The 22,164-nt window shown below is 44.4% G+C and overlaps 1 protein-coding gene across 1 annotated transcript in view; it reads left to right on the top strand.

Moving 5' to 3' along the window:
• Positions 1–8,237: 8,237 nt before the first annotated feature.
• The window catches only part of LOC122935883 (putative serine protease K12H4.7), a 101,880-nt gene continuing 87,953 nt past the window's right edge, over positions 8,238–22,164 (top strand). Inside the window, exon 1 of the mRNA XM_044291803.1 lies at positions 8,238–8,433. Within this exon, the coding sequence (XP_044147738.1) occupies positions 8,260–8,433 (174 nt within the window). The 5' untranslated portion in view covers positions 8,238–8,259. The remainder of the gene's footprint in view (positions 8,434–22,164) is intronic.

Here is a 22,164-nt window from a genome sequence, read left to right as displayed (position 1 = left end):
TGCTTCTAATAAATTGTTTAGATGGGGAGACTTGGCTGCAGGCTACACAGATCCCACATCTAAAGGTGCCAAGGAGTTGTTGTCCTAACCAGGACTTATTCTTCGGTACGGAGGTGAAGTGACTCCGAACTAAAAGGCATTACAAGTTAGGGCTCCTTCTGAATGTGATCATGGGTGTTTCACCCACTTCCATAGGTTGGGGTCAGTACTCAGGATGCTCCAGTGTATTTCTAGCACTTGTCTGACTCTCTGATCTGCAATATCAAATGTGTCTAATATTCACACAGGGTCTCCCTTTTTTATCTCCTCCTTTTTCTGGGATGTTAGTAGGTCTATTTTTTGGGTTTTGAGGCATTGAGTTCCGTCCTAGGGGCTCCATACCGGAAAATAACTGATCAGTTTCATCCTAATGCATTCTGAATGGAGAGCATTCCGTTCAGGATGCATCAGGATGTCTTCAGTTTAGTCTTTTTGACTTTTTACGCATTTTTTCCCATTGACGTGCATTAATACCGGCCCCGAGTGTTCCGGCAAAATTGATCCAGCATTGCAGACTGCGCATGCTCAGACCGCAAAAAATGTGAAAAAAATAAATGCCGGATCCATTTTTCCAGATGACACCGGAGAGACGGATCCAGCGTTTCAATGCATTTGTCATACGGATCAGGATCCTGATCCATCTGACAAATGCCATCAGTTTGCATACGTTTTGACGGATCCGGCAGGCAGTTCCGGCGACGGAACTGCCTGCCGGAATCCTCTGCCGCAAGTTTGAAAGTACCCTAATTCTCAGATATTGCCCTTTGGGGATTCACTTTTTTAGACTTGTATGGCAAATAAGAAACACATGTGTGAAAAACATGGAGGGGATGTTAGGTCAATTACTAGTGTTGATTGCGAATATTCTAATCACAAATTTTTATCGTGAATATCGGCACTTCGAGAATGCGTAAATATCTAGAATATAGTGCTATATCTTTGTAATCGCGAATATTCTAGATTTCTTTTCATCAGTTCTCATGATCCCTCACTGCTTCTTGCTTGTGGGCCAATGAGAAGGCTGACTTTAGGAGTAGTGTTGATTGCGAATTATTATCGCAAATTTTGCCGATGTTTTGCAAGCAAGAAAATAATGATGAGATCTCAAATTCTTGAATTCGCGAATATATGACGAATATTCGCCCAAATATTTGCAAAATATCGCAAATTCGAATATTGCCCCTGCCACTCGCTCATCACTGTCAATTACATTTACTGGAATTACCAAAATACCCCCTGATGGTAGAGGGGGTGAATGGTATAGATTACTGCTGAAAGTCGAATCTAAATGGATCTACAAACTTACTCATGTATGCCATTTAAGTTGAATGAAAGCCTAAACTACAGTTGCCTTATATAGAACAGAAAACAATGAGCATACATCGTGTGCACGGGAGCGCACAGCATAATAGGTTACTATGATGCTGTGCACATCGGCCGCCTGCGGGGCTATTATCCCGCACTCATTAGATCATATGAGTGCGGGACAATAGTCGCAATGGCGGCCCGATGCGCACAGCATCATAGTAACCTATGCTGCTGTGTGCTCCCGTGCGCACGATGTATGCCTCTCAGGGACATATTGCCCTCTCACGGACCATATGTCTCGGAGGGCATACGATCATGTGCATGAGCCCTGACAGTAATAAAATGCAGAGTCCTTTTGTAGTGCATAGGATCACACGAGGTACCTGAAAAGGAACACAATGGGCACAATATACTTGAACGTTGCTGAAATTAGCATAGTAAGGGGTGTGGCGTAGCTGAAGAGGGGTGTGACAAATTTTGCTTCAACATCGTGCCACAATTCTGGTGCAAAATTTGGTGCAGGTCTAGACAGCCTGTCTAAGTTTATGCCATCTATAGGATTAGTGAATCTGTCTCAATGTGTTTTTGCTATAGTCGAACTAAAGATCTACTGGAATAAACTACAATTCTGTTTGTGGAGCCTTATAAATACTGTCAGGGATTAGCTCTCTTTCGGGGGTCATTCTCACAATTATCTCCACCAACAAACGGATTTCAGGTCCAACGTGAGATTTATTTTTGCCAACAGCAAAAACTTAAATCATACAAAATAAAAGACCTGCCTCACCTATACAGAGTGCTATTCACACAAGGAACATAAGTGCGGCTTTCTCCAGCCCTATAGTCCCACAGCCTCCTGGCTGTAACCCTTCAACAGCTTCTGCAGGGATTGTAGCCCAGTAGTCCTCCCGACTCCGGCCTCATGACCCTTAGTCCCAGGCATCACGGCGTCGCCCAAAGTTCCGCTAGCACCTAGCCCCGTGGCCCCTCAGCCAACCCGGTTGAGACCACTTGTACAGAGCCTCCACAAGACTCTGTTTCACCAAACACTCTCCCTTAACTGACAGTCTGGGCTGGACTCTTATCCCAGACTGATTGTGGCACCTGGTGCTGCCTCAGACCTAATGATTGCCAGGGAAGACATAGAAACTCCTGCCATAAATCTCCCCTAGCAGCCATGAAGCCGGTCACTGCCTCACAATACATTGCTCCGTATTAACTAATGTATCTGCACCATAAATCTATCTAAAAAGTGGCCAAAATTGCCACATCTTGGGTTTCTAAAATATTTCCCAACATTTTTTAAATGGAGGGTGGCTTTGCATGAAAGGTGGCGAATCTTCTGGCATAAAAATCTGTTTTAAAATAAATTGACTACAGCATCCCACAGTGGTACACTGCAAAAGGGGTTGAAAATGTACTTTTGTGCAATATGTGCATTTACTGTATTAAGTGATGATCAAAGAGTTATTAAGCTGTAGTATCCACAATCACTAAGTAGGGCTGTTTCCCTTCCCCACAGGGAAGAGTGAATTGGCAAACAGCTAGAGTAGTCTGAGTTTTGACTTTGAGGAGTTAGCACAAGTGTGGTAGCTGACAAAAGAGCCAGCCATGACTTAGACGTCAACCAAGCCAGGCCCAACAAGAGCTTTGCATACTCAAAAAGCCAAGCAGGAGAGGAGGTGTAGCGCAGAAGTCTTTAGAGTATTGCTGTCTTAAAAGGACCACTGAGTTTTCATTGCCATGTGTCAAGCATATCAAAGTCTAAGGCTAGATTCACATCTCTGGCTGTCTTCTTCGGCAGGCTTTTCTGGCATAGAGCAGCCTGGTGGAGTTGTTATGATCTGGCATTGCTGGATACTGCAGCCTGCCTGCTGGACCCCATTGACTATTATGGGGTCTGGCAGAAATCCAGCCGCTACCCGGCAAAAATGTTTAGAAATAGTCAGACAAAAACGACTGTACACAACCACATCCTGCAGTATACATTGTGGACTTGTACTTGGGAGGTACTGCAACCAGTAAAAAAAAAGTGTAAAGCATAGTCTGACATTAGGGTCCGCCATGAGGTTGCATTACAAAAGAAAGGTGTTACACCCATGCCAGAATGTTTGTGCAACATTCAGCTAGAGAAGTACAGTGTAAGGAGGACTGCTTTAAAGAGACACCTAAGCCTATTAACTACCTGTGCAGGTGTGAAACCTGAAAAATCTGTGGAAATTGCATTTGTGTACCAACTGGCAGTCCATGCATGCTAAGAATTGTGTAACATGTTTGCATTCGAATCTTCAGTAAAGAACCGTTTGCTGTTAACCTGGCTTCATTACTTCTTGCATTGCTACAACTGCCCCGACATCCATAGCTGCACCAAGGGAACGCTGCCTTGCAACTCAACTCCACCAACACCAAGGGCACCTCAACCATCATCAGACAGGAGAACCCCAAATCCAGAGAGTGCCCTAAGCTCACGACATTTTTAGGATTAGTAAATCTGGGCCATTAACATAGATAGCAGATAGCTTTCATATATCCATATATTTGTGTCAATACAAAAAGAACATAAACCTTAAGTAAAAAGATGCTAACCCTATTGTGACCCCCTATTATAGTGCTGACAGACAACTGTGTCTGGATATAAAGTATTCCAGGTAAGAACTGTATGACTTCCAGAAGAAATAGGACATGCTGTACATCTACCTCTATACCTTTTAGTGACTCCTTTTAACAGAACATTTTGCACCTGCTGGGGACTAGCACTATGTTAGTCTCCAAAAGTTGTTAAGAACAATGAACACCATAAATTACATGGAATGTTTTACAGATAGAAATTGTTTTGTTTTCATGTTGAAATCTGCAGTAAATGGCAATTAAAACCGCACGGTGGAGAGAATACTCAGTGGGAACAATCTGGATATGATTTTTCAATGCTAGGTTGAGAGAGTAAGAGGGGTCCTGAAGCTTATTTCTTCTGTCTATATGTTTCCAGCTGTTTGGTGCCTACATAGTATAAAATTGTAGGTAGAGAACATTTTCTTCCTTCACAGTGATGCATTGTGAACTTTGTATGCTGTAGAATATATCCGCAGTTTTACCCAGAATTTAAAGTACGACAAACATCTACAAATAACTGGGGGAAACTTACTAAGACTTTTATTTCATACACCAGTCAGGACATTGGCTTAAATTATACTAAAAGTAATAACAAGTACACATCTCTTAATAATTTGGGCTAATCGCGATAGGTCCACCAGAAGCTGAAATCTATTCTAACTAGTAGCTGGCATGTACTGCAGGTTAGCTTAACGCCAGCATTTAGGTTCAAGTTATTTGAAATCTGTTGGGCTGCATGGTCATTGCACCTTCCTGTTGACTTTTTAGACTTGCGTTAAGTGCGGCTTGGTGGAAAACTCTTAAGACAATTGCTGTAGAATTATTAATACATCCTCCCCACTGACTTTTCAATAATCAAGAACAGGAATTTACCCTAAAATGAAAAATAATGTGCTTTTAATCACACTGTTGCAACACTACTTGGATTTTTCATGTTTTTCTGTTCTCTTTTCTGGGAAAAGCTAAGTGACAAACCAACATGGTCTTAAATTCTGCTATCCAGCTGAGAAAAAATAAAATAAAAAATTGCCTAGAAAGATTTTTAAAAGGGGTTGTCCTGGATTTTGATATTGACGGCCTATTCTCACGATAGGTCATTAATAGTGTTCGGCTCGAGCATCGCTATGCTCGGCATATCCGAGTGCTCTGTGGGTGCTCGAGTACAATTTAATACAATGAAAATCAATGGGAGACCCCAGCATCAAACCAGGCACCCCTTGCTCTGAAGAAGGGAGGGTGTCTGGTTCACAAAAAAAGGTTAGAAATTGATGGAAACCCCATCAAAATGTTTTGGAAACACCATTAAGAGGATAGCTTGATGCGTCTTGGACTCCTATTATCTACGACATACAATAGACAACCACACAAAGGCTATATGCCAAAAGCCAGGTATACGCAAGCCATCAATCTATCCATGAGACAGATAACAGTCCGCATACCCTACAATGGCAGCCTTGTGCACTATGAGACATTCCGAACCAGCTCTCATCTGACTGAGAGCCAGTAAACCTCAAAGTTGCTTCACATCTGTTGGATGGCTTGGGTGGACCTGCACACCTAGATCAATATCATTAGGGAGACAAAAAGTTTTCTGATTGTCCTAACATAATATTTAATAACCTTTCTATACAGTTTTGTTGTGTAAAAACCATTTGCATAAACATGGGCAAAAATTTGGCACATTTAGTACTTTTCTAACGAGATAAAATTAGCAGGCGCTCCAATTCCTAAATTGAGTATTAAGAAATGCTTCCTTGGGGTAAACCATACTTACTTTTTCAACTTTCGTCAAGCATCGCGTAAAAAGTGAATGTGTGTGCAATTAGCATTTTATTTCCGATTTTTGCACAACTGCCACAGTTGATAAATTCCCAACACAGTTTTCAGTTTCTCTGAACAGAATTTTTAAAAACTCTATTCACTACAATATCACATCTTACTGTGGCAACCAAAACAAGACTGAAATATCAAGACTGTGTTTAAGGTCCATTCACACATCCGTATGTGTTTTGCAGATCTGCAAATTGCGGATCCACAAAACACGGACACCGGCAATGTGCGTTCTGCATTTTGCGGACTGCACATCGCCGACACTCTCATAGAAAATGCCTTTTCTTGTCTGCAATTGCGGACAAGAATAGGACATGTTCTATTTTTTTGCGGAACGGAAGTGCGAATCTGGAAGCGCGCATCCGCAAATGCGGATGCAGACAGCACATTCCGGCCCCATTGAAAATGAATGGGTCCGCACCTGTTCCGCAAAATTGCAGAACGGATGCGGACCCATTTTGCGGACGTGTGAATGGACCCTTAGGCTCCATTCACACGTCCGCAATTGTGCAGAACGGGTGCGGACCCATTCATGCTCTATGGGGACGGAATGGATGCGGACAGCACACTATGTACTCTCTGCACCCGCATTTCTGGAGCACGCCCCTGATCTTCCGGTCCACAGCTGCGGAAAAAAATAGAACATGTCCTATTCTTGTCCGCAATTGTTCGCAGACAAGAATAGGCATTTCTATGGGGGTGCCGGCCGGGTGTATTGCGGATCCGCAATGCACTATAGACGTGTGAATGGACCCTTACAAATTCAGTTTTTTAGATGCACTTTTTAAAGCCAAAACCAGTAGTGGATTGGAAAAAAAAAAAATTATATCTATCTTTTAAATGTTCTCTCCCTTTATGATTCACACCCAAGGGCAAATTTGCCATAGACCCCACTGGGAAACTTCTGTGCGGGCCAATGCCTGTAGGGCCGTCCGAGCCACCAGCACCCTCCTCACGGCCACTGGCTAGGTAGGTAACGACCTGATGCTATCAGAATTAACATTGGGAGCATCAGGTCATTATGTACCTGGCCTGTGGCCGGAAAGGTCGGGGGTCAGATACAGGCCACCTTCCTGAATTCAACTGTATTGCAGGGGCAGTGATACAGTTGCATACTGCTGTGGGACACTGGAGCTGATGGCTCCCTGTCCTGCTATTCAAACTCATAGGCTGCAAGCCACTTAGCCTGAAGCCTATGATATGCTGTATCAACGGTGCAGGTGGTTAGGAAGCAAACGGTGCAGGAGACGTGATGATGTCACTTTACAGATTTTAAGAAGTGAGTGAGTGAGTGAGAAGTATCAGCCTCCTGGGCTGCGAAACATGAAAAACTGCCACAAAAACTGCAGTGCTTGTCCAATAAAACTCTGTGTATGAAAAGTCCCTATGTGCTCCTACACACATAAAAGTGTTCTTTCTTTTTGTTACGTGCATGTTTATGGCATTTTTTCGCTTCACTCAAGTTAAAAATTAGTTTTTTTCAAGCAATTTTTTTCGAATGGTTTGGGCAATAGCCATTGCTACAACATACTGTGATCTTTAGAAAACGCCATGGTCACAAAGAGCGCAGTACAAGTAAAAAAAAAAAGGCACACGTGCTGAGATTTGAAAAAACACCAAGGGACAAAAACAAAACCGGAAACTATCATAAAATGGATCCAAATTGCGGTCCCCAATGCACAGAATGGCTGTGTGCATGAGCCCTTTCGGTGTCCTGCTTTTGTAAATACCCATAGACTTCTTTGCAACATCCGGAGGTGAGGTTTTTGAACTAAAATATTGCAAAAAAATCTGTGTGACACCAACCATATAGGGTACCTACATGCATTGTGTTTCTCAGCCACAAAAAAAAAAAAGCCCTATAGAGCGCTTGAGGTTTTTCCGTACTGGATGTGATTTTTATGGTGGTTTTTAGGTAGCATTTTTTGTGCAACATATGTATGGATGGTATTTTTTCCCTATAGGGAAGAGGACGAAAAAACACCAAAAGCTTCAACATGCTGCATAAAAATAAAATAAAAAAAACAACACACCAGACAAAAAAAGCCACAACCAGAAAAGAAAAAAAATGTCACTAGGCAAAATAACAAAAAACAAAGAAAAAGGCTTGTGTGGCCTGCCTTTCCTATTACCCACAGGTGTTCAGCTAATATCTGGAGCTGAAACACCTGGTTTTCTGATGCAATTTTGGAAGTCAAAATCAGGAGTGGATCATAAAAGGAGAGAACGTATAAAAGAAAGATACGACTTCTCCACATATTTTAATTCAATCCAGGTTTTGGCTTCAAAAAACCTGTACGTGTGGCCGTACCCTTATTCAGATTACTTTTCAGAGTGCAGTACAGCATAGCTGAAACATTGACTTCACAAAGGAACTGATCCCCCCAGACGTCATCACCCTTCTGAGGAAGGAGGGGGGTTGTCAGCTGATATAAGTGGTCATGTGACAGAGCAGGAGACAGCAGTGAGGATATGGCGAGCACACAGCTAGTGCTGCTCCTGGCCTGTCTCTGGTTGGCAGCCAGCCATGCATACACACGCAGGAGCTTTCAAACCAGATCAGAAGTGCTGGTCACAGAACAGGATCGCTGGTTTACACAAAGACTGGATCACTTCAATGGGGCTGACCCCAGAGAGTGGGAGCAGGCAAGTTACAGTGGGACCCTCGTATACTGCTTTTCTGTTGCAGAGAATATTGCATAGACTAAAGCTAGCACCTAAAACAAGGTTTCCGGACCCAGTAGTGGTAGAAATGGGGAACTATGCTAGTAGCGGATCTCTGAGGGTATGTTCACACGGCTAAAATCTGCCACTGATTCTGCAGCAGAAAACTGGCATTTTCATCTTCTAAATCCACAATCAAAACTTGACTTTAATGTTAAACTCCACCTTGTGCACGCAGCGTAAAAGGGTAGAGGTTTTCTCAGGAGCTGATTTGATTGAGGATTCCATAGAAATCAATGGGGAGGCAGCGAAACCTCAACCAAATTCTATTCTAATACTTTTGTAAAAACTCCCTACAATTTTGCCACCGAAAGCAAACTGTTTTCAGATCGTAATCTGTTGCTGATGTTGCAATGTGAATGTAGCCTATTCCATTATTTTAGCAATTTGACCATCCCAGACGATCAGCGGACTGTGCTTGGGTAGTAGTTCTGATGTGCAGCATAGCTGTGTGTCTGTCTGGGCATAGCACCCGCTCAACACACCTATGTATTCACGTTCAGTCCTGTTATGTGGGTATGGCAGAGGAAACCGCATGTTGTTGCCCTTCCAGACATCTACGATATGTACAGTTAGTGACACCATTGCTCTTATTTGCATCTGATTTCATAACCAACAGTGTATATTTAAATGGTCAGGACAACCATCCTTCATGAGGCAGCTCTTTTTAGGTGACTTTATTGGATGCTGTAGACTGCTGCTCTTTCACTGGTCATCAGCTGTTTTGTCCATTGGACTCTGCCAGTGTGTGTGTGTGTGTGTGTGTGTATATATATATATATATATATATATATATATATATATATATATATAATTATTATTTTTTTCCTTGCAGCATAGTATTATACTGTACAGCGTAGCCAGTCTCAGACTCTACAGTCTTTTTATTTATGGGGAGACGCACTCTGCACCCACGGAGTCACACCATGTGGGGAAGACACCTTCTGCACCTGCTAGCATGACCATTTGCTGAGACACACTCCCCTTCTGTATCCATTCCACTACCATCTAGCACAACCTACCTTTACACAAGGACACTCATTCACTACTAGCATATGCCGAGCTCCCGCTGGAGGGAATGGTCATTCCTCTAAAAGACTAATTGATCTGCCTACATAACCATGCCTATGTGTTACCCTCTACTGGGCCTAACTGCATAGAGCCCCTTAGGAGCCAGAGTGGAGGATGGGAGAGGTAGTGGAACTCATGGTGATATGTCCCGGTGTACTCCCACTGGCCGTCGCTCCCAAGGTGCTGACGCACTCCCCGAAGCTAGGACTCCTGGCTGATGGTAGTTTGCCCTGCCCTTGTTGTGAAATGTTGATGGGCTTGGCAGGCTTGAAATGATACACCGGATAGCGTGCAGTGTTAGGAGGGTTAGTAACCAGATTAAACTTAAAAGTCTGTCTTTACTGTGCACCAAATTGTAGTACATCCAGCAACTATCTGTACACAGTGTAAATTCCACCCAGATGCCCAAGCAGGAACTAAGCAAGTTGTTTGCAGCAATGGCCCTCTCATTACTCTTTCTTTTACAATCTTGAATACTGGGATCTTTGGCTAGCAACCGTGATCTGTCAGTGTCCACAATTTGCACTGTGGCATGCGGTTTCAATAATATGACTGGCCAAATCGTACCTGAAGTGTGCAGGGTGTCTTAACTCATTATCCCTTTATTGCAGCAGGGCCTGAGAATTCTGATCACATTACTGACTAAAATGTTGTAGCTGTTCGAAACCACTAATTTGGGGCTCATGGGGTGTCTTAACTTGTTTCCCCAATGCAGCAACAAAGTCTGTAATGCTTTATGCTGGTTTCTTTGACTCTCATGCTGTAGCCATGAAAATTGTCTAGTATCTTCTTGGTAGTGGAGGACGAGCATGGATCTGTTAGTCTTTGGAAGCATTGAAGCTGAATGCCTGAGAAGAGGAGCACATACTATTTGCTCTTTGCCTCCTCCAGGCCTGTCCTCAGACTGCCTAGAAGCACTACTAGAATATTCTCCAGGATGGATGGAACCAGCCCACACCCTAAGCTCCAGAGATGGCGTGGCCAGGATAGCTAACTCTGGCCAGGCCTGGCTCATGCTTATATTGGGTGTGTCACAGCAGTGTATAACAACATTACAGTATAGTACATTGCTAAACAAATGCATATACTCCAGGTCTGCGGTACTGCATAACTACCATATTAGGCTGCTTTCACACTCGCGTTTTCGCTCTCCGTTTGTGAGATCCGTCATGGGCTCTTATAAGCGGTCCAAAACGGATCAGTTTTGCTCTAATGCATTCTGAATGGAAAAAGATCAGCTCAGAATGCATCAGTTTGCCTCCATTCCGTCTCCATTCTGCTCTGGAAGTGGACACCAAAACACTGCCTGCAGCGTTTTGGTGTCCGCCTGACGAAACTGAGCCAAACTGATCCGTCCTGACACACAATGTAAGTCATCGGGGACGGATCAGTTTTCTCTGGCGCAATAGAAAAGATCAGTCTCCCATTGACTTTCAATGGTGTTCAAGACGGATCCATCTTGGCTATGTTACAGATTATACAAACGTGCGGTTGTATTATTGACCCACCCAAAACACAAGTGTCAAAGTAGCTTTATTCCTGCCAGTCATGTTGTTCGGGTCATATTGCCTCATTATCTTAGTTTGGACAAAGGGTGATCTACACCTACCTCAGCAGACCATCAGGACCTGTACAACAAGAATAAAAAATAAATTATATATACAGATGTAGCAGGGTAACACAAACTCTTAACTCAAATGTCTTAAGGTTACTTTCACACTGGTGTTTTGGTTTCCGTTTGTGAGATCCGTTCAGGGCTCTCACAAGTGGTCCAAAACGGATCGGATTGCCCTTAATGCATTCTAAATGGATAAGGATCCGCTCAGAATGCATCAGTTTGGCTCCTTTCCGCTTGGGAGGCGGACACCAAAATGTGGCTTGCAGCGTTTTGGTGTCAGTCTGGCGAAACTGAGCCAAACTGAGCCAAACTGATCCGTCCTGACACACAATGTAAGTCAATGGGGAAGGATCCGTTTTCACTGACACAATAGAAAACGGATCCGCCCCCCCATTGACTTTCAACGGTGTTCAAGACGGATCCGTTTTGGCTGTTACAAATTATACAAACGGATCTGAACAGATAAAGACGGTTGTATTATCTGAACGGATCCGTCTGTGCATATCAATGACTGATCCGCACCAAACGAGAGTGTGAAAGTAGCCTTAAGGCCCCTCTCACACGGGCGAGTATTCTGCGCGAGTTGAACGCATTACACCCGCACTGAATCCTGACCCATTCATTTCTATGGGGCTGTTCACATGAGTGGTGATTTTCACGCATTACTTATGCGTTGCGTGAAAATTGCAGCATGTTCTATATTCTGCGTTTTTTTTTTTTTCACGTAACGCAGGCCCCATAGAAATGAATGGGGTTGCGTGAAAATCGCAAGCATCCGCAGGCAAGTGCGGATGCCGTGTGATTTTCACACATGGGTTTTAGGTGACAGTCTATTCACTGTATTATTTTCCCTTATAACATGGTTATAAGGGAAAATAATAGCATTCTGAATACAGAATGCAGAGTATAATAGTACTGGAGGGGTTAAAAAAAAAAAGTTAACTCACCTTATCCTCTTGATCGCGTAGTTCCCGGCCCCTTCTTTACTAGCTGTGGGCTAAAGGACCTGTGGTGATGTCAGATCACATGCTCCATCACCATGGTGATGGACCATGTGATTGGAGCATGTGATCTGATGTCACCACAGGTCATTTAGCCCACAGCTAGTAAAGAAGGGGCCGGGAACTACGCGATCAAGAGGTTAAGGTGAGTTAACTTTATTTTTTTTTAACCCCTCTAGTACTATTATACTCTGCATTCTGTTATTATTTTCCCTTATAACCATGTTATAAGGGAAAATAATACAATCTTCAGAACATCGATCCCAAGCCCGAACTTCTGTGAAGAAGTTCGGGTTTGGGTACCAAACATGCGCGATTTTTCTCACGCGAGTGCAAAACGCATTACAATGTTTTGCACTCGCGCGGAAAAATCGCGCATTTTCCCGCAACGCACCCGCCTCTTATCCGGGCAAAAATACTGACGCCCGTGTGAAAGAGGCCTAACTCATCGCGTTATCTTGAAAGAAAAGCCATTGAAAAGAAATTGAAGGTGTTTGCTTAACGCATTTAGTTTAGATAACACGTGTCATAAGGCATGTGTGTTAACTATACTACATCTGTGAATAGAAAATATATATATATATATATATATATATATATATATATATATATATATATATATATATATATATATATATATATCTCTCTATCCATCTCTCAGATCAGTATGCAATAAAAACAATAACAGTTACTTGCATTAGGACCATAACCTGGAATATAGTTTAGTCATAATTTATCGGTTATTTAACCACTTCAACCCCCCCTAGCTGAAACACCCTTAATGACCAGGCCACTTTTTACACTTCTGCACTACACTACTTTCACCGTTTATTGCTCGGTCATGCAACTTACCACCCAAATGAATTTTACCTCCTTTTCTTCTCACTAATAGAGCTTTCATTTGGTGGTATTTCATTGCTGCTGACATTTTTACTTTTTTTGTTATTAAACGAAATTTAACGATTTTTTTTTGCAAAAAAATTACATTTTTCAGTTGTAAAATTTTGCAAAAAAAACAACATCCATATATACATTTTTCACTAAATTTATTGTTCTACATGTCTTTGATAAAAAAAAAAATGTTTGGGTAAAAGTTATAGCGTTTACAAACTATGGTACAAAAATGTGAATTTCCGCTTTTTGAAGCAGCTCTGACTTTCTGAGCACCTGTCATGTTTCCTGAGGTTCTACAATGCCCAGACAGTAGAAAACCCCCACAAATGACCCCATTTCCGAAAGTAGACACCCTAAGGTATTCGCTGATGGGCATAGTGAGTTCATAGAACTTTTAAAAAAAAAACTTCCATGAACTCACTATACCCATCACAAAATACCTTGGGGTGTCTTCTTTCCAAAATGGGGTCACTTGTGGGGTAGTTATACTGCCCTGGCATTTTCGGGGCCCAGATGCGTGAGAAGAAGTTTGAAATCAAAATCTGTAAAAAAAAATGACCGGTGAAATCCGAAAGGTGCTCTTTGGAATGTGTGCCCCTTTGCCCACCTAGGCTGAAAAAAAGTGTCACACATGTGGTATCGCTGTACTTAGGAGAAGTTGGGGAATGTGTTTTGGGATGTCATTTTACATATACCCATGCTGGGTGAGAGAAATATCTTGGCAAAAGACAACATTTCCCTTTGTATAAAAAAAAAAAATTTGGCATTTGACCGAGATATTTATCTCACCCAGCATGGGTATATGTAAAATGACACCCCAAAACAAATTCCCCAACTTCTCCTGAGTACGGCGATACCAGATGTGTGACACATTTTTGCAGCCAAGGTGGGCAAAGGGGCCCAAATTCCTTTTAGGAGGGCATTTTTAGACATTTGGATCCCAGACTTCTTCTCACGCTTTAGGGCCCCTAAAAAGCCAGGGCAGTATAAATACCCCATTTTGGAAAGAAGACACCCCAAGGTATTTAATGAGGGGACTGGCGAGTTCATAGAAAAAAAAATTTGGGCATAAGTTAGCGGAAATTGATTTTTGTTTTCCCCTCCCCCACGACAGCACCTTAGAGAGATGGCTCCACCCCAGGACAGGAAACCTGCAGCATAAAAAAGGTGGAGCCGCTCTCCCACCTCAGTGAGGTTTCCTGTCCTGGTACGGGAGCCTGCAGTGTCGTCCTGACCTGGAAGTCCCGGTAGAAGCCGGAGGGTTGGGGCGGCAGTCGGTACCTGCCCGATTGTTCCCCGCAGGCGCGGGGATGAAGTTCCGGAGGCTGCCGTGCGTTCCACTGGGCACAGGGCAGAAGGTGCTGGTCCCTCAGGCGAGGAGGACGGCGCCGGCGGCTGGAAGAGGGCCAGAGGGCCTCACTGGCTTTGCAGACTCGCCGAGACGCCGCCGGATGTGGAAGCGGCGTCTGTAACCGGAAGCGCCATGCGTTCCACGGCCGTGCGCTTCCGGTCAGGTGACCGGAAGTTCGGCATCCCGGTAATTTTAAAACCGGCTCCAGGCAGGTATGATAACCGGGTTGTTCTGGACGCCAATAGCTGATATCCAGAGGCCAGAAAGTGGACCAGAGGGGTTCCAGGACGATTTTGGCGTGGTAGGTCTGCAGGAGCGGTGATCTCTCAGGTGAGAGTAACACTTGGTGGCAGTTTGTAATTAAGGCATTGTTGTATCAGTGCAGGTTGTTGCCCCCACTATGGACGAAGAGAGGAGGTCTGAAAGTGCGGATGTGGAGATCTTGCCACCGGTATTGTGAGTCCTATTCTCGGTTGTTAGAGAGATCTGGACTGTTCCTCAGTGTTGGGTGTGTTCCGTTTTTCTTAGACGGTGCCTAAGAAGGTGGCGGCAAAGAAAAAGAACAAAGAATGCCCTATCTGCAAGTGCCCGTTGTCGTCTTCTTACACTAAAAAGCTCTGTCAGCAGTGCATTGAGAAGACTGTGGCTGAGGAGACTCCAAGTCTTCTGAAAGACCTTAAGTCAATCATGTCTGAAGTTAAAAATTCCCTGAGAAGTAGGAAGAGGAGAAGAGCAGTGAGGCAGGAGTCCGACGTGGTATCGGAGGATAGCGACTCTTTCTCCAGGAACGAGGACTCTGATGATTCCCTTTCTTCGGAGGATAATATAAAAGAAGGAAAGTTCCTTGGGTGAACGCACGTGTGGGCGACCGATCAGGCCTGATCGGGCAAACACTGCGTTTTGGGTGGAGGGCGAGCTAAGGTGACACTAATACAATTTATAGATCTGACTGTGATCAGTTTTGATCACTTACAGATACTATAAAAGTGAATCAGTGACTGCGGTGCGGTGGGCTGGGCGCTAACTGATCGCTAAACTACCTAACCAAGGGGCCTAAACTAAGTCAATACCAGTGAAAAAAAAGTGACAGTTTACACTGATCACTTTTTTTCACTAGTGATTTGACAGGGGCAAGAAGGGGTGATCAAGGGGTTAATTGGGGTGCAGGGGGGTGATCTGGGGCTATGTATAGTGTTTGGTGCTAGTTACTGTGAAGCCTGCTCCTCTGCTGAGACCAACCGACGAAAAAAGGACCAGCAGAGGAGCAGGGAAGCCATTTAACACATCATATTTACTAATATGATGTGTTAACTGGCTTGTGATTCGTTCTTTTTTTTTTTTTTTAATCGCCAGCCTGCCAGCAACGATCATTGGCTGGCAGGCTGGTGACCCCCCCCCCCCCCCTCTAACTTTTGCCGGCCCGCGATGCGTTAGGCGGTCCAGAGGCGGTTAAAGGGGTTATCTGAGACTAACAAATGCCCCCCATAGGCCGGGCCCCTCACACTGAATCTACTTACCTGGTCCCCACACTGCTTCAGCTGCTTCTCCCCGTGCGCGGATAAAAACAAATAGCAAGGGGTCAAATAGCAGGCCGCAACGGGGTTAATACCTCCCACTTACTAATGTATTGTTGTCCATATTGCCTCCTTTGCTGGCTAGATTCATTTTTCCATCACATTATACACTGCTCACTTCCAGGGGTTACGAACAAGCAAGGGAGGCAATATGGATAATAACAATACATTAGTAAGTGCTTTGTATTAAAGGGGTATTCTGGTTGGTTGAAGTTATCCCCTCTGCACAAAAATTGCAACACATTTTCTCCCAGATGTATGGACAGTAATATAATTCTATGCAGACATTTACCAGATGATTCACCAAAATCTACACCTATTTAGGCTTCTTTTGTCCACTTTTTAGAAATGTTTGCTCCACCTGTTCTTGAACTTTATAACTCTGTATTGCTGAATGTGTGCTGTGCAAAACCGGAGGGGAAAACCCTCACCTCATTGTCATGTCATTTTGGTTCCTCTTCAAAAATAACATCTACATGATTTAACTGTTTCCTAGCCATATACTGGACCAAACTATATAAGCCAGTGAAGTAACAAGGGACTGTATGAGAAGCTGAAGGCCTCATGCACACGACTGTGATGACATCTATGTACTGTCTGCATCCGTATGTCTGTTCTGCAAATTATAGAACGTGTCCTATTCTGGTCTGCCAAATGCCCAAACCCAAAATAACGGTCACGTTCATGAGGGAACCTGTTAACATGAAGATGCAGTACACTAGCATGATATAGAGCAGGTGGAGCTGGGCAAATAAATTTTTAGTTTTATGGGAAAAGATTTAATCATTTAAATTCCTGCTCATTCTGGGCTTTGAAGTCCAGGAGTCGGTCCGATCAGTGATCGACAGCCTGCCTTCTATGCTGTGTATACAGAGATGGCTGTCAATCACTGATAGGACCGCCTCTTAGACTTCAAGGACCTGAATGTGCAGGAATTTAGAGGATAAATCATCAATATTAATTATTGGATAGCTCCTTTAGGTAGGTTATCAGATTGAAAAGAAAATCTCGGCAACTGTAGCTTGCTTGCGAGTCTTATACTTTAATTGTATATCCAATAATACATAGTGTATACAAGGACTCATTTCGGCTGATAAGCCTTAATCAACTTCATTTGTATATGCTATGTATTATTGGATATACAATTAAAGTACAAGACTCGCAAGCTACAGTTGCCGGGATTTTATTTTCAAGTGATTGTTGAGTTTGCTCCTTCCCGCTAGCAACTCTTATCTGCGACCTGGTGCTGACCGGATCACTTTCAATTAAAATCAGATTGACAGGGGTCTGACACCCGGGAGCCTGGCCAATCAGCTGAAAGAAGAGACTGGTGCACCGCGGCCTCTTACTAGACCATGTGTCTGTCACTGTACATTGGTCAAAGGTTCTAGTTGCTGCTCAGCTCCATTAAAATGAATAGGGCTGAGCTGCAATGCCAAGCACAGCCTCTGTACTATGTATGGTGCTGTGCTTGCAGAGCTACCAGGACCCTCAGCGGCTCCCTGAAATAGCTGATCGGCGGGAGTGCTGGGACTCGAGGATGGGTCCTCATTATGCATTCCTGGATAACCCCCCTTTAAATGTATAAAATACAACTATACTTAATATTTTTTCCACAGAGCTATATATCATTCTGCTCCGCTCCTCCTGCTCTATTACTTGCTGCCTGACAGGTTACCTTTAACATGCATTTCTCTCCACCCCCCCATGAACCTTTATTGTGATGTTCTGTACTATTTAAGACTGTGGAAGTTTATTTCACTCACTTATCTAGCGCTGACATATTCTGCAGCTCTTTGCAGCCAGTAGCATCACACTGTCCTCCATTGGGGCTGACAATCCGAGTTCCCTATTAGTATGTCTGGGAGAACATATAAACTCCATGCATCAGTTGTCATGGGCACACATCCTGATGCTGAAGTGTTGCAAAGCATGGATTGCTTCCTAGGTTGAGCCAGGTTATAAACGGGAAGAGATACAGCATCTTGTAGTCAGTCTGTATGGCTAGTGAGTGATGCTGAGCCTTGGTGAACAAACTGGTGCACAATGAGAAGAATCTGGGATTAGAGCTGAGCCTGCAGAGAGGTAGAGACACTGAGATCCAACAGAGCTATGTGGTCCTGTTCCAGTACCTTGGGTCCTCCAGGTCTGTTATCTTCAAGTGACCCATTGTGCAGCCTGCACTTGTTCCAGCTTCCAGCCCACTGCTTTGAACCAATTCGACAAACCCAGGCCTGAAGCTCTTGGGGGCTAGGAACAGTTGTCAAGACAACTGTCGCACAAAAACAGGGATAGTGCAGCCCTAAAACTATCTAGACTTACTATCCCTACCTACTTGCACAGTCTCCCTAGGCAGTGACCCCACAACTGGGCGGCAGTCCCTTTTGTTGATATATACGTGCATGGACAACTCCCTAGTAGGGAGCCACACAGACATGCAAAGAGTAGTCATATGGAAATAGTTAAAAAACCAGACGAATGAAGAGGTACCAAAATTGCCAGAAGCCAAAGAATAGTGCCAAAACCTGCCCAGAAATTCACAAGCCAGTGGAGTCTTCAGAAATACCACAAGGGGAAGCATGGGACAAGAAATTCACCAGCACCTGAACATACATAAGCCGGCCTTATATAGTGTGCCAGCAATCGCTAGCTGCTGGCTTTTGTGTGCCTCTGGTGGAGCCGACAGCTGAGCGAGCTGGTGCTCTGATGCCCCTAAATTATCCTGAGGCTGGCCACTTCATTGATTTGGTTCCCCTGGTAACCGCATACCACTACCACTGCTGCAGGGGAACCGTGACAACAAGTTCTTCTGGCACCTCATGTGGTGTGACTGTACTAACTGTGAAGGGGGCATATACCTGGGCATAATACTTTGATGGGAGCACATATCTGCCATAACTACTGTGAGGGAGGGGGGGGGGGGGGGTACATATCTGGGCATAATCTGTGAAGGGTCACAATGTGGGCATGACTACTGTGAAGGTGGAATAATTACTGTGTGGGGGCATTTAGGGGACTGGTTGGGATTAGGTATATAGTTATGTTTTGGGCAGAGTTAAAGGCGTGGTCTAGTGTGGAAAAAAGTCTCACGCCACACATAATGTCCCTCTTACTTTTCAAAAGTTGTGAGGTATGTACTAGTCTTCCCTTATACTCTCTCAACCCACTGGGTTTCTATTTTTTCATATCACCACAATGGCACATGAGGAGATTGACCTCTGTAGAGGCAGGAACAGAGAGAGGTTTAACCCCCCCCCCCCCCCCAACACCAGTGTTTCCTGTCCCTACAAAGGACAGAGTGGAGAGAAGTCTGTTCAGGGAGATTAAGATGCTTACCGCTACACCATATTTGGATCCTGGTGTCCCCCTGCTCTCCAGTGGTCTAGTACTAACGCTGGGCTGGGGAAGGATCGGGAGGGCTCACTCCAGTTGATCTGGAGCCTGCTCACAGGGCCACGTCTCCCGCCTTTCCCTTGGTGGGTTAAGCGGGGTTTGCGTGCCCAGCGCATTTGGCGCTTTGAAAGCAGCGCCCTGACTGGCCTAAGCGGCAGAGCACATGGCGGTGCAGCTGCCAAACCGCTGCGACTGGCTTCATATCGGGTCCAGAGCCGCGATCGCCAGGACATACTCCAGAGCCGCTCTCTGTAAGTTCCCCTGGGGGGAGAAATTATTCATGTCCACTCTGTCGAGTGTGCTATGTCTGGTCAGGGTGTCATTTAATCCCTCTCCTCTTGTCAATACACTTGTGTGTTTTTTGGGAGATGTATATAAAAATACTAGCAGCAGCGCCGTCCGACATGAATACGGGTGCAGAGCCCAAATGAGGGACCAGCACAGTCCCAAAAATACAAAAAAAGAAACAAAAACTGGGCGGCACTCCAGCGATGAGAAAGTATATAAAAAAATTTAAAACTTTATTCACCCATAGTGGAAGAAAAGCAACGTTTTGGCTCCACACTAGAGCCTTTCTGTAGGGGGGAGACTGAAGAATTTCCATATATATATATATATATATATATATATATATATATATATATATATGAGAACAGTCCAAATCGGGTCTAAAGGCGTGGATATAGACTATATATATTTTGGTCTGTTCTCACCTCTTGGGTTTCCAAGGAGGCGAAGAAGAAACCTAAAAAGCCGTCAAAGTATATATCATGTTTAATGTCCAGCAGTATTGATCCCTTTAAAACGTAACTTTTACTCTTCGAATTATAAAAAAAATTACCACCGTAGTGGTTCACCAGTGAAAGGACAGACAACAATAATAATAGATACCAAGATGTACCTGGGAGCTGGTCGTCAATACACTTATAGAGGGGTGAGTGAACACAAGGCAGCTAAGGGGAGCAGTGGGTAAAACTGTACTCTCCCTATGCTCACCCTGGCTACAACCTCAGCCCAGGGACGTCCCCTTGTGGTGGAGACTCCCTGTCCTCGTTCCTGGGCTGACTGCCCTGCGTTTACCCTCCTCTCAAAAAATAACAAAATATGCTCCCCAGGAAGCTGATGGGTGTATTAATGTGTCCCTGGTAATAAAATACTTGCAGGGCCACTGGGATGGATAAAGACCAATACAATGAAAGAGTGAATTGGATAAATGTCACCTTTAAACATACGGAACCGGGCACTGGGGCATCAAACCGGTGCGTTCCCAGGCTGGTTCCACAAAAGCCCCTACGCGTTTCCCTTATCACTAGGTTCATCAGGGGGCATACATGGTCAGAGATACAACCATCAAAAAGATAAATCAAAGATACTTAGGATATGGTTGAGGCAACAGGACCAGAGACGCAGATGATGTTAAACATAGGACCAAGGGACCCATTTGATATGTCCCACCTGTAAGAAATAGAGAGATTCTCAGTTCAGGTGCTGGATATAATACATAAATATCCCCTATATCTCCTTTAAATCAGCACTTACTTAATATCCTGTGCAATCAGGAGGCTAAAGGGCCCACATGATACGGGCCAATACTTCACCCAGGAAGCTGTGAGCAAAAAGTCAGATATAGTGTGAGACACACTACATACTATGATGATGTCAACTCTCAATAGATGGTCCAAACTTACATTTAAGCTGCGTCCTGGTATCGTCCTGTTCCTCCTCTCATTCACATTCACTCCCGTTCCCCTAAGTACCCACTTACCGGCTGTATCAAATTCGCGCTAATTAGCATGTATTCGGCTGATGCCCAAAGATGAGGTGTTGCAGCCGGCGTCACTTCCGGCCTGAGAGCCATATGCGCATGTAACGATTCGTCCCTCCTATAGTTAGGGGCATACCCCCCGTCACTAGGAGCCGGCCGGATCAAGTGGAACGCACTCGGACATAGCATCCGGTTGCGTGGAACGCACAAACACGTCACTTCCGGTCCGTGCGGCGCCTCTCCCAAGTGGAACGCATAAGGCAGCCACATCCTGTTCTGTGGAACGCAAAGTCGCTCCACATCCGATCCATAAGGCGAATCGCTCACAGTAGATACAGATCTAAAATCGGCAAAGGCAGCCCAACAGGCAAGGCGACGCTCAATTCATAAATAAATCGGGCAGTTTTATCTGGCATAGTGGTGTTTATTGTGGCATTCTGATAATAGGGGAAGGGGAGTAGGGTGTGAGAGATGTTAAAGGTTCACTCTTGTACTTTTCACTTAAGGTGTATTCCTATGATGAATGTAACACCTACAGCACATTGGATGACTAATGTGCAACCTGGATACTTTAAAGTTGTATCCTAATTCTTTTATCATGGCTATTGGTGAAGTTACCGAAGTGGCGTTATTTTTTGACAGAGACAGGAGAAACGTACAACGAGATAAAGAGGCCCCCCCCGGAAAGGATCATAGGAAACACGAAAACGTGAGTCTCTCATTAATCCCTAGTGGTGTCTGGGATCTAAAGCGGTGAATCCATACGCACTCTTTTTGGAGGATTTTACGGTCCCAGTCTCCGCCCCTTGGTGACAATGGGATGGTTTCCAGGACCGAAAATCGCAGACATTTAGGATCGCAGTCAGCCCAGGAACGAGGACAGGGAGTCTCCACCACAAGGGGTCGTCCCTGGGCTGAGGTTGTAGCCAGGGTGAGCATAGGGAGAGTACAGTTTTACCCACTGCTCCCCTTAGCTGCCTTGTGTT

The sequence above is a fragment of the Bufo gargarizans genome, chromosome 4 (assembly GCF_014858855.1).
Source record: "Bufo gargarizans isolate SCDJY-AF-19 chromosome 4, ASM1485885v1, whole genome shotgun sequence".
Taxonomy (NCBI): Eukaryota; Metazoa; Chordata; class Amphibia; order Anura; family Bufonidae; genus Bufo; species Bufo gargarizans.
This window is presented reverse-complemented; position numbering and strand designations above follow the sequence as displayed.